The 20,190-nt window shown below is 46.2% G+C and overlaps 1 protein-coding gene across 14 annotated transcripts in view; it reads left to right on the forward strand.

The window, feature by feature from the left end:
• Positions 1-20,190, forward strand: part of LOC105480262 (trafficking kinesin protein 1) — a 213,005-nt gene that overhangs the window by 176,209 nt on the left and 16,606 nt on the right. For all 14 annotated transcript variants that reach the window (XM_024792456.2, XM_071091493.1, XM_011738851.2 and 11 more), the window contains 7 exons: positions 2,199-2,277; positions 3,273-3,403; positions 4,025-4,099; positions 5,016-5,153; positions 10,191-10,267; positions 11,819-12,055; positions 13,424-13,740. In XM_024792456.2, coding sequence (XP_024648224.2) covers positions 2,199-2,277; positions 3,273-3,403; positions 4,025-4,099; positions 5,016-5,153; positions 10,191-10,267; positions 11,819-12,055; positions 13,424-13,740 — 1,054 coding nt within the window. The remainder of the gene's footprint in view (positions 1-2,198; positions 2,278-3,272; positions 3,404-4,024; positions 4,100-5,015; positions 5,154-10,190; positions 10,268-11,818; positions 12,056-13,423; positions 13,741-20,190) is intronic.

Here is a 20,190-nt window from a genome sequence, read left to right on the forward strand (position 1 = left end):
ACCCAGGCTGGAGTACAGTGGCGCGATCTCAGCTCACTGCAACCTTCGCCTCCCGGGTTCAAGCTATTCTCCTGTCTGAGCCTCCTAAGTAGCTGGGACTACAGGTGCCCGCCACCATGCCTGGATAATTTTTGTATTTTTAGTAAGAGATGGGGTTTCATTATATTGGTCAGGCTGGTCTTGAACTCCTGACCTCAGGTAATCCACCTGCCTCGGCCTCTCAAAGTGCTGGGGTTACAGGCATGAGCCACTGCGCCTGGCAGAGCCATGTTTCTTAAACAATTAGCTCAAAAAGGTTGAGCTGAGGCAACTTGGGGACTCATGCTTTTGAGTTTTTTTTTTAATTGGCAAGGCATTGTGCCTAGCATTTTGCCCACGTTATTTATTTATTTCTTTTTGGAGTTCGCAACAGGGCTGAAAGCTGGTTACTTTGATTCTCATTGGAACAGGGGGCCCCAGGCTGCTAGGTGTTTTGATAACCCAAGGTCATTCGAGTGAGTAAATGACAAAGCTAGGATTTGCAAGTCTGTGACTCTAAGCCCCTTGTTTTTCACCTTCATGCACTGCCCCTCTCTAGAAACACCGATGCGTGCAAATTTAGTACTGTTTGTCTTAATTAGTGGTGAGTTTCTGTCCTCTAGCCAAGGTATGGTGTGGTACAGTATGGCCCTGTTTATCAGGCCCCTCAGGTTGGAGCTGTGTGCCCACCTAGGCTGGCCCTGGGTTCCTGAGAGCCCCTTAATAGTGCAGACCGTCAGTCAACTTGAACTTGCCCACACCTTAGTAAGATCTTCATGTCCCATCTGAACAAGATGCTCTTCTGCACATCTTGTTCTCTTAGACCTCACCTCTTCCAGCCCCTTGTTCACTGATGGGTCATGTAAACCCAGATTGACCAACGAGGCTGCCCAGGTTTCCTCTGCCAGCCAGTAGCTGAGCAAGGCAACAGGCCTGTGCTGCCCATTCTGAGTCCAGTGCTGCCTCTTCCAGTGCCTGCCTCAGGTAAATGCTCCAGCCCCGGGCACCCAGCAACTCATCCAAAGCCAGCCAAGGGAATCTGATCCCAGCTACAGATTCCTGCTACCCCAAATGCATTTTCTGAAGTGTAATGTTTTTATGGGGCCAGGAGTGAGGGCTCAGAGACACTTCTGTCTAACTGGGGCTCTTGCTTGCTTGCTTGCTTGCTTGCTTGCTTTCTCTCCCTCTTTCTCTCTACCTCTCTCTCTCTCTCTCCCTCCCCCCCCGACCTCCTTCCCCTCTCCTCCCCTGCTCCTTCCTTCCCTCCCTCCCTTCCCTCCCTCCCTCCCTCCCTCCCTCCCTCCCTCCCTCCCTCCCTCCCTTCCTTCCTTCCTTCCTTCCTTCCTTCCTTCCTTCCTTCCTTCCTTCCTTCCTTCTTCCTTCCTTCCTTCCTTCCTTCCTTCCTTCCTTCCTTCCTTCCTTCCTTTCTTCCATGGGGGTCTTGCTCTGTCACCCACGCTGGAGTGCAGTGGCGTGATCTTGGCTCAAGCAGCCCTCCCACCTTGGCCTCCCAAAGTGCTGGGATTATAGGTGTGAGCCACTGTGCCTGGTCTCAGGGCTTTTTCTTAGGGCCTTCACATCTCTATCATCCCACCCTTTTCAGCCAGGGCAAGTTGTCCAGAGTCCTGGGATGGCTCTTGTGCCTCTGCATTTTAATGCTTTTGTGTTAGACCTTGTTCTTACTAAGCTTGAACACAACAAGTTTAACTCCAACTTGGGACCTCATGGTTCAGTGCCTGGCACATAGTAGGTGTTAGGCATTCCTGTGTGGTTATCCTTAGGATGCTTGCTGTGGGCAGGGTAGGGTCCTAGGTACTGTGCAGGTCACAAAGCATCCATATTTATGAGCCAGGACAGCCACAGATAACAGATACAATGATAGGGTGGTGGTGTTCACAGTGTTTTTAACAGACCAAGCTGTAGAGCGCCTGTGCCCATAGCTTTGTGTGGCGCCCTCTAGTGTTGTGCATTTTTCAGGTTTTCAGCTTTGAGAGTGCACATCCATTAAGCTGGGAATTCAGATGGACTTTCTGTATTTGAGGGTATGATGGGTGACAGGTGGGGGAATGCTGAGGGCAGCTTCCCAGACCCCGGTTAGCCCTTGCTGTATGCCTCAGCCCTTGCCTGCACCACCAGGCCAGGTGAGAATGTGGGGCCTCTGACCTGGGTCTTGCCCACAGGCCAGCCAGCTGAAGACAGAGACCATCACCTATGAGGAGAAGGAGCAGCAGCTGGTCAACGACTGCGTGAAGGAGCTGAGTATGTCCCCGCACCGCTGTCTTCTTACTTCCTTGCATCTGCTGTCATGACTAGACAGATTTGTGTCAGCCTTGCTAAAGTGCAGTCTCCTGCCAGCCTATGGCTCAGCAGCATTTTTCTTAAAACTAGAGGCCTCCCCAACCTCGCGTGGCACCCCCTCTCTATTATTTAGTGCTAAGTTGTCAGCTATGTATTATCTCAGTTTATCACTGAGGTGGAGATTTAAATTTAATTTTGGCTTTATACTGAAATATTGGATTTTTTTTAATGCCTAAGTTAGGCCCAGCTACAGAAACCTGTGTTGAAAATGTGGAAGAACAGGTTACTACCAGTAATTTGATTTGTGAAAGTTGAAGCCAGGGTTCTCACCTTTGCAAATAAATATTTCTCTCCTCTTCTTCATTTTAAGTTTACAAGTTAAGACAAAAGGTCAAAACACTAAGTATTTTGCATTTTAGCAAAATACTAAGTAACGAAACACACCTCATGTTCAAATCTAGTCAAGTGAGTTATGGCTCTGAATATGGGTTGAAAACTCCAAGGGAATTGCGCTGTGCAGTCAGTAGTTCCTTTCTAGAACTGGGTGCAGCAGCGGGTTCCTGTTTAGTCACAGGGGGTGCTCATGTGTGGAATGTGAGGATCTGGCCAGATGCACTCATGTTTTGTTTGTCACTTTCTCTCTGACCCCCGGAGCCTCCCTGATTTGTTCTGGGGAGACAGCCTCGGTTGGTGGGCTTGGGGCCCTACACTGAGCTCAAGAGTGCTATCTAATGGGGTGAGGTTCTTTTTCATAACTGATTGAGCCTTGAAGAAGCTGCTTTGCTTTTCCATGTGGGAAAATGGTCACTATGAGTTCCTTCCTGCACCCTCCCCACTCCATGCTATCTTTTAATAAGGATGGTTTTTCTTGTGCAAACCACAAAGAAACCATTCTCTCTGGATCTGCATGTGTGGTTGTCTGACTTCCTCTTGTGATTGTTGTTTCTTTGTCAAAGGGGATGCCAATGTCCAGATTGCTAGTATCTCAGAGGAATTGGCCAAGAAGACGGAAGATGCTGCCCGCCAGCAAGAGGAGATCACACACCTGCTATCGCAAATCGTTGATTTGCAGAAAAAGGCGAAAGCTGTAAGGCTTCTCTGTTTATCTGGCTGATATGGCAGTGGCCGTGCTGAGATGGGGAAGGGACATTTACTCCGGAAGACAGTGCCCTTTAGTTTCAAATCTTAGTAGTTTGTGTTACCCCTTTGCAGAAAAAGCTTCATGGACTCAGTGGTATAAAACTGATTACCGTGAATTGGTGATGAGTCTTATTTGTGACCTGTTGTCTCCTAAAATTATATTGAATTCATTAAAAAGATGTTGTAAATATGGACTTTTGCAGTTTAACTTATGGATCATCTAGTCTGGTATTTGTTTTTACACAGTGCACCAGCTATGTGCTGCAGTAGAGCAGTATCCTCTTCAGATTTAAGAAGAGGCAGCAAAATGGACTTTGCTAGTAGTGTGGGGTAAAATGCTTCCAGAGAGCTTTGGAAGTGGGGGGTGGGGTGGTGGGCTATAGAGAATGAATGGGGATATAGGAAAGACTTTACCTTCAAAATTATATAAAAAACAGAACTTGAGTATAAAATGAGCATATCCTTGTAGAAAGTGATGATGAGTTCATAATGGATTAGGTTAATAAGAGGGAAAAAATTGGACTTATCTAAGTATCTTAGAAAGTGATCTATCTTTGCCATGCTTTAGTGTGCAGTTGAAAATGAAGAACTCGTCCAGCATCTGGGGGCTGCTAAGGATGCCCAGCGGCAGCTCACGGCCGAGGTGAGCACCTCTAGCACCTCTCCCTCATTCCTTCAGTGCCTCTGATTGCAGCGAGGGTGGATTCACCTTCCCGGACAGCTTTAGTCACGTCCGTTGCAACTACCATTTTTATTTTGAATTTCATTTCATTTTTATTCTTGGGATAGTAAACTCAGTTGCACCTTGATTCTGTGCCCACTGACACTGTTATTGGTTATGGGCACCTGTGGAGCAGGGCTGTATACCAGCTGAGCCTGGCACGTGCAGGTGCCCGAAAATTGTTCAAAGAAATGAAACAATACAACACAGAGCACTCTGGGAGAGGAATCTCACAGGTGTGGCTTGAAACATGAGTGTGACGATTTTCTTTTTCTTTCTCTCTTTTCCTTTTTTTGAGATGGGGTCTCATTCTGTCACCCAAGCTGGAGTACAGTGGCATCAGTGTGGCTCACCGCAGCCTCAGCTTCTCCAGGCTCAGATGATCCTCCTGAGTATCTGGGACTACAGATGTGGCTACCACGCCCACCTAAGTTTTGTGTTTTTTTTCTTGGAAAGATGAGGTTTTGCCATGTTGCCCAGGCTAATCTCAACTTCTGTGCCCAAGCAAACCGCCTGCCTTGCTGTCCCAAAGTGCTGAGATTACAGGTGTAAGCCATCATTCGTAGCCTGATTTTTCTTTTGCGTGAAGTTGGTTTTGTTTCATTTGCCCATTGTTGGTATTTTAGAAGATTTCTGAGTCTGTAAGCTTGCCTCAAGTCAAAGAAGAAGCAAGCCTTTGAAAATTCTGTTATTTGGCCACAGACCCACAGGGCAGCTGGTTCCACATGTGCTGGGAACTCCGTTAGATTGCTGTGTCTTTCTGGCCCTCTGATGGGCAGATGTGTGTACACCTGGGTACTCAGGAGATCCTGACCCTCTGTGTCTTTCCTGCCTGCAGCTGCGTGAGCTGGAGGACAAGTATGCAGAGTGCATGGAGATGCTACATGAGGCGCAGGAGGAGCTGAAGAACCTCCGGAACAAAACCATGCCCAATACCACGTCTCGGCGCTACCACTCGCTGGGCCTGTTTCCCATGGTGAGCTGTGCTTTCTTCCCAGCCAGAGGACACCAGGGGTCCTGGTGATAGGAGGGAGCACAGTGTCTGACATTCTGGCCACTGGAGTTAGGTGTTTACAGTTCGGTTCTCATTTTACAGTTCAGAAATCAAGGACACTTGAGTCTGACTGGTGGTTTCTTAACTACGTAGGACAAATTGGTTCTTTATTTTCTGTTCCTCTAAATCTGTTGTCTTTTCTACTCCTGCCATTAAAAGATAAATTTAGTAGGAACTTTCTTTGGTGGGAACCTCAGGTATTTGGAAGATCTGACTCATACAGGTTGAGGATCTCTAATCCAAAATGCTTCACAATCCAAAACTTCCTGAGCATTGACATGGTGCTCAAAGGAAATGGCCATTGGAGCATTTTGGATTTCAGATTTTTCAGATTGGTGTGTTCAGCTGGCATGTATTCTGGAACTGTCCCAAAATCTGAAGCACTACTGGTCCCAGGTATTTTGGATAAGGGATATTCAACCTGTTCCTGATTTTTTTTTTTTTTTTTTTTTTTCTGACCTTACTGGACTGTGCAGCTATTTTGGCCTCACAAAATTCTGGAAGTACATTTCAGAATTTTTAAAATGCCATTACAGTTCTGCTGATTCTTTGTACGCTTATTAATCATTCTCTTGGTGACTTTCAGTATCTGTGATCTGAAAAAAAGAATTCTCTCTGTACTTAGGCTGGTAATTTTCTTGCTCTCTCTCACTCACTCTCCTTTGTTTTCTCTCAAAAATGGAGCTAAGGTCTCACTCTGTTATCCAGCCTGGTCTTGAACTCCTGGCCTCAAGTAATCCTCTCACCTCAGTCTCCCAAAATGCTAGGGGTACAGGAGTGAGCCACCATGCCCAGCCACGTTATTCATATTATTTTACTGCAGTCAAATTTTTTAGCCCTGGCCTTATTTGCTTCATGTGCTTTGTGGGAACATGATTGAGAAGGGGATTTTCCAGGAGGTTAATCTCCTTGTGGAAGTTGGGCAACCCAGGGCTGAACCCCTTGGCTGATCATTACGCTGTGAGGAAGCGTTATCGGGGATTGAGCTTCCTCATGTTATCTTCTGTCAGACTGAAGCCCCTGAAAGGTGGGGACTCTGTCTTCTTTGTAACGTTTCCCCCTTCCCCTTTTAATACTCTGTACCTAGCACGGCGCTTGGTATGTTGTAGAATTGTAGACATTTAATAGGCATTATGTTTAGATGGATAGATTGACAGATAGACAATGGCCTAAAGAGCAAACTCAAGAACTCCTGTATATTCTGGCTCTATTTCCATGGTTTGATGAAATGCTAAATGCTCTCTGAGGAGAGAAGAGCTTTTGAGAGAAACTCCCCCAAGTGAGATAGGAGTGGATGGCTGCATACATGCTTGTGAAATTCTGTCCCTTCTGAAATTGCCCTTTTCCTTGGAGCTCTTTCCCTTCAGCCCCCATTGCTGACCCCCAGCAGATACTGTCCCCATCCCCCACTCCATATTGTCTGGCCCACTTTCCCTAAATCATGATTTCTTTTCTTCTTTGCTCTCATGCATCAAAGTCAAAGTCAGGCTAGAACAGCTAGCACTCCCTCTCCCCCGCAAGAAGCTTCACTGAAATCTGAGGGAAACAAAAAGACATATAACATAGTCAGCTTTCTAAGACACAGATGGGTGATCCAGTGATTCCAGGAATCTCAGTAAAAGCAGCAAAGAATATTCAGTCCCCCAGGTTCCTTGATCTAGTGCTAACCACACTTGGCTCGCACGCTGGCCTGTGTAGCTTTGCAGTCTCCTTGCCTGAGTTCCCTCCTTCCTGGCTTCTCATCTTGGTGCAGTAAGCTCCTGGTGCCATCTTGTTTCCTGGGCACCCAGGATCCACTCCACTGCCTTCCCCACTCTCAAGGACAGACCTGTCTTTAAAAACTAAACTATTGCGTGAGAAAAGTCGAATCGAAATTTGCATTTCAGTTTCTTCTGGAGGGATTCTCAGCTTTCATATTTGCTGAGGTAAAGTTTTTGTTTGCCTTTTTCTGTAGCTCTTGGCACAGCCCAGTTTTTGAAGATGGCTAATTTTAAAGTGTATTGTGCATTAAAGGTATTTAAAGCAGTCTAAAGATTGCACCATGCAGAACACCCAGATCTGCCTCTTTTGCTCCTAGCCATTCTAATCGCTGAATAAAACAGTGAGTAGCAGTTTTTGCATAACTATGTTCCCAGTTCTCTTGCCTTATGGCAGGAGTTCATCTGGGATCCACAGACCAAATTTGGGGGGCTTGTGAAATTAGTTCCTAATTGTACTCAGTATTTCCTTCCTTTATGAAGGTCACCACATCACAGTAATACTAACACTGCTTGTGACTTTGTCATCATTAGAAATCACAGGTATTTTATGGCACATGTCTTTTTTTTTTTGAGATGGAGTCTTGCTCTGTCATCCAGGCTGGAATGCAGTGGCACGATCTCGGCTCACTGCAACCTCCCTCTCCTGAGTTCAAGCGATTCTCCTGCCTCAGCCTCCCAAGTAGCTGGGACTACAGGCATGTGCCACCACGCCCGGCTAATTTTTTTTTTTTTTGTATTTTTAGTAGAGATGGGGTTTCACCGTGTTGGCCAGGCTGGTCTTGAACTCCTGACCTCAGGTGATCCACCCATCTCGGTCTCCCAAATTGCTAGGATTACAGGCGTGAGCCACAGCGCCTGGCCCTATGGCACATTTCAGTTGTTACAGATGCCTCACAACACCACAGATGCTGATCTCCACTTCAAAATGACAGCAGCAACCAGTCCTGAACTCATTTTTCTCCTCTCTCTCTCAATCTCTCTCTCTCATGACAGCAGTAACTAGTCCTGAACTCATTTCTCTCTCCTCTCTCTCTCTCATTCTCACTTTCTCTCTCTCTCTCTCTCTCTCTCACACACACACACGTTGTTACATTGATATGTATCTACCTTCTTTTGTAATCCTCATAATTTTATTTGCCTAAAAATATTACTCTGAGAAGGGGTCCACAGACTTGCCTGGATTGCCAGAGGATAGAGGGTCATGGCCAAAAACAAATCACAGAGCCTACATGTGACTTTATCTCAGTATGGCTTTGAAATTACAGTCATCCCTCAGTATCTGAGGGGGTTTGGTTCCAGGACCCCCTGCAGATACCAAATCCTCCAGTGCCTAAGTCCCTGATATGAAAGAGCTTAGTGTTTGCTTATAACCTATGCATGCCCTTCCACATACAAAAAAATCATCTCTAGATTACTGGTAATACCTCATACAATGTAAACGCTATATAAGTAGTTGTTATACTGTACTGATTTTTAAATCTGTATTTTTTTTTTGTTTTCTTCCCCAAATTTTCTATCCAAGATTAGTTGAATCTGAGGAAGTGGAGCCCACAGATACGGAGGGCCGACTGTAGTAATTTGACACTTCATTTTTCTTAAGGTGTATGAAGGTCCTTTCCTCTCTATTTGTAAATTATATGGTGAATAACAGTATTAAAAAATAAGCTGACTTAAAAGATGTCAGACTCATCTAGGGAAGCCCTTATTAGACATAACGTTTAATGGCAATCTGTGGGTAATAATTACAAAATAAAATGCATATTTGTGAATAAGGATTGAAAAAAGTCTGCTAGCCCTTTATTCATCCAGCTTCGTGCTGACTCCTGTGGAGTCCCCCACTTGGTTCCAGCCTCCAGACTGAAGCATCCCCATCGACCATGAAAGCCGCTGTGGTGGATGCCCTGGAGTCCCCAGGTGCTATCTGCTGGGAAGCCACTGGCCACATGTGGCTCTGCAAATTTAAATCAATTCAATTAAAATATAATTGCAAATTCAGGTCCTCAGTCACAAGCCACAATTCATGTGCTCATTAGTCAGCCCTGGCTGGTGGTTTCCACATGTACATATGTCCCAGCACAAATTCTGTTGTTTAACATGAATTTAGCTTTTCCCTTCAGTTTGTCCTCCATGGATGTCCTCCTCTGGTGCTGAACCGGTGCTTTTCTGCACACACCTGGTCCTGTGGGTATCTACCATGTGTAAGGGATTGTGTGTTAGGCTCCACCTCCTACAGTGCTGAGTGATGAGCAGGACAGGACAGGGGACATCCATCTGGCAGCCTTTATTGTTGAGTCTCAGCTTGAGGCTTGCATTGGTGAAGTGAGAAGCCATCAGTGACTAGCCTTCCCCTGACCCACAAAGCTGGAGAGAGAGATATGTGAGCTGTTGAGAAAAGTGGCAAGGACTTAAGTGTATTTGGTGTCTCCTTCAGAAAAAAAAACAAGATTCCTAGTGGAAACAGGAATCTTACATTTCCTGGGCAGGTTGTTTAAAGGTGGGTGGGCCATGGATAGTTGGCAGCAAGAGGAACTTCCCTTGCAGGAGTCCAGGGAGGATGAGAGCAGAAACCTAGAGATGGCAGTGTGCGTGACTCACGTCTTGTATGTAGAGACCCTCTCGCTAGCACAGAACCAGAGTGCCCTTTGGAGGTGGGAAAGGCTTCCCTAAGAGCCAAAGTTGGAGGCCCTTGGTCTGTTCTCAGTGTCAAAATCTTAGACACAGAGGGCATGTGACAGAACCTGTAGACTAGGGGGACAATAGCTTTGTGTGGCCTGTGTGGGTTCTGGTGCCATATCTCACTGTAAGCTCAGAGGTATTTGGAAATCCACCTGTCTCCATCATTCTGAACACATCACCCCTCCGTCATAAGTTCTGCATCCCACCTTGTAGCCATGGTTGCAGCTCCATGGTTTGGCCAACGGAGCATAGGGTTTGCTTTTAGACACCTAATGGCATGTGAGTCAGCAGCTTTACACTCAGTGCCCAATGGCACTGCCATACTCAGAACCTACTTGGGCAACTGCTCAGCCAGGGTGTCTGATAACAGAGACTTTGTATTGTTCACTTTGTATTGTGGGAAGACTGTGAGCTTCTGATGCCTCGGTTTACTCTCCATGGCCCACCTGGGTGCATACCTCTTTTAGAGACAGAGCATTTGAATTGGTGCTCACTTGACATTTGTCTTTCTGGCTTTTCCCAGGACTCCTTGGCAGCAGAGATTGAGGGAACAATGCGCAAGGAGCTGCAGTTGGAAGAGGCCGAGTCTCCAGACATCACGTATGGCCACAGTTTTTACAGTTCTGAGCTTCCCAGAGACCACCTTGTGACCTGTGGTGTTCAAAACCTGGCAATGTTGAGGCTCTGGGTACCAACAGTGATTGACTATTGTCCTTCCCAGTCCAGATTAAGGGAAATAATAAATAATAGAACACAGCTGACAGCATCCCTTAGCTCCTCTTATTAGCTTTTGTTAGTGTTAATTTTTATTTATTTGCTTTTTAGCGATGGGGTGTCTCACTTTATTGGCCACGCCAGAGTGCAGTGATGTGATCACAGCTCACTGCAGCCTTGAACTCCTGGGCTCAAGTAATCCTGTTGCCTCAGCCTCTTGAGTAGCTGGGGCTACAGGTGCATGCCACCATTTCCAGCTAATTTTAAAAAATCTTTTGTAGACATGGGGCTTTGCCATATTGCTTAGGCTGATCTCAAACTCCTGGCTTCAAGTGATCCTCCTGCCTTGGCCTCCCCGGAGCGTTGGGATTACAGGCATGAGCCACTGGCCTGTGAGCCACTGTGCTCCTCTTCTTCTTAGGTTTTATAGACAAATTGTGAACTTCCAGAAAGTCCTAGAAAAGGAGATATATGTTTCCCATCTGTCTTAACACAAGCTTCGTCTTGATATAGCTACACATTTTTATCTTTCATTTCAGTGGAAAACGTTTAAAAAATTTAAAATCAACGTAGTATGAGATTCAGAGGGCTCTTCAAAGGTCTTGTGCAAGGCTTCCATCTCCTTCTGAATACACCTAAGGATATGAGCTTCTCCATCTCTCTTCCTAACTCAACTCTTGTACTTAGCCTGTCCCAAGGTGTTTGTAAGGAACCTGTGAACCAGGTTTCATTGTGTTTTCTCTGTACCCAGACTCCATAGACAGAACTAAAATGAGATCCTGGGAGTGACAAGTGTCCAAGAGAGGTTCGGTATATGTGTGACACCCTTTGCAGCCCAGAAGGAAGTGGCCATTGTAAAAACATGCCTACCCTTTTTAAAAGGGAACAAATGAGCATCAAAGTGTGGTTCTGTTCCTGAAATAACACTTTCCAAAACATAGACAAATCTAGTATTTATCATCTAATTACGGAAGTGTAAGACTAACTTTAAGTCTTGCTTTTTTAATATGGATATTCATTCTACAAGTGTTCGTTGATCTCTGCTATGTGCTAAGCAGTGAACACTGCTCTGCTGCAGCATGTATTCTAGTGAATATTATGAAAAAAGAAAACTAGGAGACAAAAGTCAACTTAAGTATTTTTATTTGTAGGTTAAGCTTTAGGGATGTAAAACACAGTTTCACTCTTGCTAGCATCTTTAGCACAACCATGGTTCGAGTTCTGGATTTAGTGGGTATTGAAGCTCTCAAATTTCGCATTGTGAAGGAGGCAGCCAATACCCTAAGAAACAGGTGGCAGGCACAGGATAGTGGGCTGCCTGGGGACTCGTCACAGGCCAGGTGCCCTTTTGGCTCCTCAGTTGGTCATTTTTGGAGGGTTAAACTCCAGGGTCGTGCCCGCATTTGCTCACTCACGGATGCCGTGCATTCTCCCTAGTCACCAGAAGCGTGTCTTTGAGACAGTAAGAAACATCAACCAGGTCGTCAAGCAGAGATCTCTGACCCCTTCTCCTATGAACATTCCTGGCTCCAACCAGTCCTCGGCCATGAACTCCCTCCTGTCCAGCTGTGTCAGCACACCCCGGTCCAGCTTCTACGGCAGCGACATAGGTAACGTCGTCCTCGACAACAAGACCAACAGCATCATTCTGGAAACAGAGGCAGCCGACCTGGGGTGAGCAAGCTGGGAGTTTTCACTTCTCTGTTTTGGGGTGAGGAGTGGTAGTATGGATTGCCTGCAGGCTTAGTAATTGTTAAGAGGGGGGTAGATGAGAGTCGCCTGAAAAATACAGACCTGGCCAGGTGTGGTGGCTCATGCTTGTAATCCTAGCACTTTGGGAGGCTGAGGCAGGAGGATTGCCTGAGCTCAGGAGTTTGAGACCAGCCTGGGCAACACTGCAAAACCCCATTTCTAGTAAACGTACAAAAAATTAGCTGGGCGGGGTGGCGCTCGCCTGTAATCTCAGCTACTCAGGAGACTGAGGCAGGAGAATCACTTGAACCCAGGAGGTGGAGGTTGCAGCAAGCTGATAATCGCACCACTGCACTCCAGCCTGGGTGACAGAGTGAGACTCTGTCTCAAAAAAAGAGAAAAAAAAAAAGCAGACCTTAACAGTTCTCCAAATCTGTTTTACCTACCCACCAAGCCTACGCCTATCCTTGATATGATATTTTAATCAGCTTAAAGATGTATAACAAGATGATACCAGAAAGTCTGCTTTCCTGTGAAATGCTCGTGGGGGAGGATTAATGAATATTTTTTTGTTGTTGTTAGTTTTCATGGTAAGGCTACAGAATAGACATTTGTTTTGTGACCCTTTTGTAGTTTGATGTTGGAAAGGCTGAGGACTCAGGCTCTCTGTCTTGTGACCAGAATGTGGTCAGAGGGTAGGGTGCAGGGGGGGCCAAGGTGCCCAGGACTGGGTTTTCCTCAGGAGTGGTCAGTTCCTCCTTGTCCTGAAGCCCTGCAGAACCTACACACACACACACACACACACACACACACACACACACACACACACACACACACACACACAAAATTGTCCACTTTGTGCATCCTTTTCCTCTGACTTAATAAAATTGATTCTTCTGGACCAGTTGGATCAGACAGACAGGAAGCTCCTTGATCAGAGCAGGTTTTGTTCAGAGTTGGGGTCTGGGCTCCTTTCCTTCAAGAGGAGAGAGAAGCATCCCTGAAACCAGTTGCCCTTCTGGTAGCCAGGAACGGTAACCTACAGGATTCTTCCTAAAGATTCTTGAGGGAGATATTTAGAGGGACTGAATTTACCTAGTCTGTGTGCAAAATATTCATCCCACCTTAGTCCTCACCCCACCTCAACCCCACTAAAAAAGACCCCTGGCGGGAGTAGTTCTGGACACGCATTTGTTTCCCCCTTTTGCCTAAATGTCAACTGCTTGCCTTGGCTCCCGTGGAGAATCCTGCAGCCCCAGGGAACGTCCTCCCCTGTGCATTGAGCAGTCGGGCCTCTGTGCCGTTGGAGACTGGCTAGCGTTCCACCCTCACACCCCTTTCTTCTTCCAGAAATGATGAGCGGAGTAAGAAGCTGGGGACGCCGGGCACCCCAGGCTCCCACGACCTGGAGACAGCGCTGAGGCGGCTGTCCCTGCGCCGGGAGAACTACCTCTCCGAGAGGAGGTTCTTTGAGGAGGAGCAAGAGAGGAAGCTCCAGGAGCTGGCGGAGAAGGGCGAGCTGCGCAGCGGCTCCCTCACACCCACTGAGAGCATCATGTCCCTGGGCACGCACTCCCGCTTCTCCGAGTTCACCGGCTTCTCCGGCATGTCCTTCAGCAGCCGCTCCTACCTGCCCGAGAAGCTCCAGATCGTGAAGCCGCTGGAAGGTGATCGCGCGGGGCCTCGGCCTCTCTCTGTCCTCCTGGGGGACTCCCTGTGGTCCCTGATCCACCTGCGGAAGGCGGGGCACCTCTGTCACGCCTACTCCTTTTTCTTCCGAGATAGCCATCCGCGCTGCTGGTTTGAGTTCCTCTGACGGTGGCGCTCAGCCTAGGCCTCCATCCCTCCCCTCTGGCTGGCAGGTGTGACAGTGCACACATAGGCCACCAAATTCGCCAAGGAAAGACAAGCATGTGCACTGTGGTCTTCTAGTTATTTCCTTTGCCTTTAGAACCTTAGAAATAAAAACCTTTTGTGGCAGTAGAGGCATTGCTAACAGATTCAAAAATTGATTAGGTTTTGCCTGCGGGTGTGAGGAATGCAGAGAATTAACGCTTTAGCTTCTCCGAAGTTTTGGTGTCAGGGAGAGGTTCCAAGCAAACTCTATTAAATGGGGATTTTTTTTTTCCCCCATAACCACCCGAATGTGATTTGGGGGCTTATGTGTTTTGATTTGAACTTCATATAACAAGGTTGTGGCTTTTGGCAGATGCATTATGTTGTGAGCTCGGCTCCTAGAGTCTACAGTTTGGAGCCCAGGAAGGGCGGTGGCTGTGGAGACAGTGAGTTTTGTGCCTCCTTAAGCCACCCTTTTCCAGGGGCAGTTCATATTTTAGTATCAGGGGCACCTCAGATGATTAAACTCATGGAAAAACTTCTTCCTCCCTCCCTCCCTCTCTCGCTCTTTCCCTCCCTCTTTTTTTTTTTAGGCACTTAAAAATGTTTTCCCTCTACATACCACCACCCTGCCAAGAGCCACCAAGTGTTTATATTTTTCATTTTTTACTCCTTTAGTTTTGAAAGCCATATAAGTTTGAGAAGCTATTTTAAAACTATGTTACACTTACGATGCAAAGCCAAATCAGAACTTCTGTAAAGCAGAACCTACCCAACTTTTAAAAATTATTGTCCCTTCTAAGGAGCCTTCTAAGACATTTTTTCCTGATCACCCCGATGTCATTTTAATACCACAGATGTATTGTTTATGTACTATATGTATATCCATATACAGTATACATAAACAATACATAAACAATATATCTATGGTATTAAAATAAAAATAATCCAATTATGTTCACCTCAAAAGAACCTGTTTTTGCCCCTCGGGAGCAATATTGCCCCTGTGAGAATGCATGCTATAAGGTAAGGTTGTGCTTGTTAAAGACCCAAGACATGACTGGGTTCCATAGTCTCCAAAGGAAGAGGGCGGGCTAGTTTGTTTTTATTATTATTTTAAAATTGTATAATTGGGGTCCTTCTTAGAGTTCCGAAAAGGTATGGCTTGCTCTTTTTTGATTATTTATTTAGTTGTAAGCTTGGTGATTGTTTTCTGATCTACATTGTGTCTGTTCTTTCAATAAAATCTTTCATTTCTGCAATTTTACTTTCTGCCTTACTTTTCTTTTTTCTCCTTTGTCACTCAAAAATCATTGGAATTTATCATCTCTGTCTTGTCTGCTTTCTATATTTGACTCTGTGTTTCATTAGATCATTTAAGAATATGTTTTTGAATTTATTTTCAAAGCACACGTTTTAGCCAGTTCATCTTTCTTTCTTTTAATTTTGTGACTTGGCAGTATTTTTGTGATCAGTTAATAGGATAATAGGAAATCCTGTTAGATTAGCAAGGTGAATTTCATCTGTAGTGCTTTGCTACCCAGGAGGCTAAATCAATACCATTAAAAAGTTGTTTGTCTTATCACAGTGGCCTGTAACACAACCTCATGATATAGATCCTTTAGGCTCCATTTTCTAGTTCTCTGACTTCTTAGCTGTTTATTTATGTATTTAGTTTTTGAGACAGGGTCTCGCTTTGTCACGCAGGCTGCAGTACAGTGGTGTGATCACAGCTCACTACAAGCTTGAATTCCTGGGCTCAAGCAATCCTCCCGCCTCAGCTTCCCAAGTAGCTAGGACTACAGGAGTGTACCACCACACCTGGCTAATTTATTTATTTGTAGAGACAGGGTCTTACTATGTTGCCCAGGCTGGTCTTGAACCTCTGCCCTCAAGTTACCCTTCCACCTCAGCCTCCCAAAGTGCTAAGATTACAGGCGTGATTCACCACACCTGGCTCAGACTTCTTAGCTGTTACAACCAATATTTTCTTTTTTCCCCTCTACAGTTATTTTTTTATGTTACCATGTTTAATATGATAAGATGGGATGCTGACACAGAAGTCAGCCTGGGCCAGGTTCAGTACATCTCTGACTGTGACATTAGATAAATCACCCCACTTTTTGAGCCCTGTTTCCTATTTAATTGTGGTTATGACATAGGCTGATAGCTATCAAACCAGATTCCAGTGAGGAGTAAATGAGAAGCATTTTATATTGTACCTGGCATCTAATAGGTGCTTATTAAAATGTTGGCTTCCCAAGCTTGCTCCAGTCCAGGTCTGTTACTAGGGCTAAGTTACTAGTGTGGAGATCTGGACCAGCACTAGGGTCATGTTCTTAAATTATCTTTTTCTGTTGGCCCACTGAGAAGCTAGTAAGACTCCCATGATCGCCATCGGCCCAGGTAAATGGACCTGGGGGGAGGTCCCGAGAGACTGTTGGCTGAGATCACAGCAGATAGCCAATCAGTGTCTTCCATCTGGCTCCCTTACCTGTTAATTAATCTTGCCATCTGCTTATTGTGAAAGCCAAAATAGCTAAGTGTTTAAGAGTGCTAGCAATCTCTTGTCTCTTCATCTTACCTTACCAGTTTTAAGCAGGTGAACAACAAACAAAACATTCAAACTAGAAAGATATCCGCCTTAAAAAGACCAAGGCAGGCAGTATTTTTTTCCTGTAATTTGCACTTCCTTTCTGCTTAATCATAACCAAGGTAGCATTTCCAAATAAATAATATGTAAATAAGGGAAAGGATACATTTCGAAGCTGTGCATTATCCAGCAGGTTTCGTTCTAGTGTCTAAACCCTAATGCTCCTCTGACATCAGTGGATTTTGGAGTTTCCTCTCCTTTGATGACTTGAAAATGTTTTAGCTGGAACACTGGGGTATGGAAGGAAAGCAGAGGGGGAAAGACACCATGACCGTAGTTAAGTTTTCACCACTGTCCATGCCCTTTTCCCATAGAACTTTATCTTGGGGCCAACCAGGAACATGAAGCTTCCTCTCTTTCCTTGCCCTGTTTGCCCAACTCCTGCCTGGTTTTAATGTGGGTGAGAGGAGTGAGCAGGTCTTGAGTTGGTAATGAGAGGTAGCTCATAGTACAGTGTTTGGCAAGTAAAGAAGCCAGGCTGGGGAATGAGCTGGAGAAATGGAAAGAGGCAACTTGGGCTCTGAATAAGATGCAATTCATATTTATTTTTTAATTCGTGTACCTTCTTGTGTCAAAGGAAGGACTCCAGGCAGCCAGGAGATTGGTAGAATTCCCACATGGTGGTTTAGGCAGCAGCAGGGAGGTGAGGCATGAGGTGTTCTGCCCAGTTGACGGGCTTGGCAAACCCCACTGGGACCTTGGAACCAGCCAGGAGTGGAGATAGTCCATGAGCCCCACAGCATGACATAACTGAAATAGCACAGTCAGGTTTGAGAAGGCACCTGCATGGGAGTCTAGAAAGCCATTCAGGTGTGTTATTGACTAGGTTTCGGAGACTCTCGTTTGTGAGGCCTCTCACTGCTGAGGGTTAGGAGAATGGACACTGGAGCCAGCCTTGGTTTCAGTCCCAGATAAGTCAAGCCACTTGCCAGCTATGCAGCCTCTAGCAAGTTACTTTCCCTTCCTGTACTCAAGTTTCCTCATCTGCAGAATGCAGACAGCAGGGATAACGTGAAGATTAAGTGAATTATAAATGTAGACCTCAGAAAAGTGCCTGGCGCTTAGTAAAAGGCCAGTAAAAGTTGGCTGTTCTTACATGAGTAAAGGATGCGCAAGGCATGGAATAAAAATCTGAGCATGATGCATCTTTCCCCATAATGTTTTAGTTGTAATTTCACTAAATTTCCTTGGCTGTGGAGTGTCAGAGAATGCAAGTAACCCCATGCATTTCTGTGACGTCCTTAACTCCAAACAGCAGACCCTTTGTAGCCTCATTTCTCTGTCTTCAGCTCATCCTTGGGAGCAGGTGAGGAGAGGGAGTGATGGGGCAGCCGGTTGAACAGTTGGAGGGGACAGGCCTGTGAGACTCTTGTCAGGGCCCAGACCTCCAGCCTCCCTGGGTTCTTTCCCAGTGAATTGTAAACATCTCAGACCCCCTTCAGAAGGATGACGAGGTTTGGCATTTCCTTACCAAAGTTCTTCACTTTCCAGAGTCTACTGGGAAGTATATCCTCCTTTTCCCTTCCAAAAGTAGAGGTGACGTGGCCATATTGTACCTGGGGTTTTCTCATCCTTCTCAGACTCCGGTGTACAGTCCCGAGCTGAACATGACAGTACAGTGGCGGCTTTAAGACTTCTCGTGGTGCTGTTTTGTTATCGGGAATGTGCCTGCACGGTCAGTGAGCATTTATACCAGGGCCCATTAGGTAGTGTGAATGCGAGTCCCCAGGGACAGCAGAGAACTCTTATCAGCAGGAATGTCTTCTGGCAGGCCCTGCACAGCCATCTGGAAATTCTGCTGCTGACCGTTTGTGCAGCTGGGACACCGATGTCCTTCTTGTTCTCAGACCTGTGGGTTTTGATGGGTGGGCAGTGTGAAAACTTGGTCTTTAGTTCTGAACCCCGGCTATGCCACCACTAATTAAGTGGCTTTGGAAAGTTATCTAACTTCAGGCAGCCACCATTCCCCTGTCTGTAAAGTGTTTAATCATACTTAGTTCCTAGGATGGTTTTGAGGAGTGAGTTGGTATAATACATGTAAAACAAACTGCCACGCAGGCCTGCCTCAATATAGGGAAGCTTAATTTAAAAGAAATCACAGCGATGCTGTGGCGTCTGGGACTCGGGAGCCCATGCACTGGTCTCCGCGGGTCTGCGAAGCCCCGGCCTTGTTTGCACGGTGTTGCTAGCATGCGCCCTTCCTTTAGGAAGTGGATCCACAGCTTCCTTCAGATTCTCAAAACATCTGAGAGTTAAGAACCACAGCTCTAGGGCAAGGTTTCTCAACCCCAGCCCTGTTGACATTTGGGACCAGTTCGTTCTTTGTTGTGGGGGCTGTCCTGTACATTGTGGGATGTTTCGCAGCATCTCTGGCTTTTACCCCCTAGATGCCATTAGCACTAGATGCCGTTCCTCCACAGCTGTGACAACCAACTGTGTCTCCAGACATTACCAAATGTCCCTGGGCGGGGCGGGGGGGAGCGTGTGGGGCGCAAAATCGCCCCTAGTTGAGAACACCGCTCTAGATGCATCTTAGTACCTAGTGAGGGAACAGATATGTGATACCTTCTTTCATTATATGTCATTCTTTCCTATTTCTTTTTTTCTTGAATTTAGAGTATTTTCTATTTATATTTAATAGATCCAGATTAAGTAGGTTGCTCTTGTACCTGTGAACTCTTAAAACTGGGATAAACCTTCATGTGGGTGTCTAGGAACTCGTTAAACATGTATTGGCAGTGTGCACCTTTTTTTTCCTTTTAAGCGGATTTGAAATTGCTCATTTATAAATCCCTTTCAAGCCTCCCTGGCTAAGATTGACCCATGAGAAGTTATTTCCAAGGGGTGTTTGGAAATGGCAGACTCTCTGCACACACCACGGGGCCTCTCCCTCACCCCACCACCTCCCACCTTGGCCTGCCTGCCTTCCCTTGTCTTTTGTCTTGACTTCCTGAGCTGCTGGCTCCTGGCATCCTTGACTCCCTTTCCTTCGCTCCCCAGGGCAGCCTGGTATCCTGGAGGGCTTCTTGCCTACCCAGGAAATATACCCTTGGTAAACCAGTGGTGACTGCCCGAGCATCCATTTGTGCAGGAAGGCTCCTGCCTTCCAGTGCCTAAGAACCTCTTCAGAAGTCTCTCCTTTGAGCGTGAAATATTTATTTGTGTGACCATGCACATTTGAGTGCCTTCTGCACCTGTAGAATGGGGCTAGCCGTGCGAGCCTCACGGCCCATGCACTAGCATGGTGTCATGTGAGGCGTTAATAAGTGTTCCAAGGTAAAAAAGGTTGCTCTGTCAAGTAAGTTGGGCAAAAACACTGTAACACACTGAAGGTTCTGTGATGCCCCTCAGTAAAAACACTTCCGTTTCCTGAGCATGCTTGGCCTAGGAACACTTCTCTTTCTAGAGCCCCTGTGACACCTTGAGGTCTTCAGGGACACACTCCGGTGTTATTACAGACCTTGCATGATGTCATCTGAGTCCTGGGGTTTGGTGTCATCGAGAAGATGGGCTCCCCTACTTTAGACCTCCATGTGGACTTACTGTGTTCTTAAATCACACCTCTTTAACCCGATTCCTTCTCCCTAACCCGGCAGCCTCTCAGAGTTGCTGGCAAAATACCGAAAAC

The sequence above is a fragment of the Macaca nemestrina genome, chromosome 2 (assembly GCF_043159975.1).
Source record: "Macaca nemestrina isolate mMacNem1 chromosome 2, mMacNem.hap1, whole genome shotgun sequence".
Taxonomy (NCBI): domain Eukaryota; kingdom Metazoa; phylum Chordata; class Mammalia; order Primates; family Cercopithecidae; genus Macaca; species Macaca nemestrina.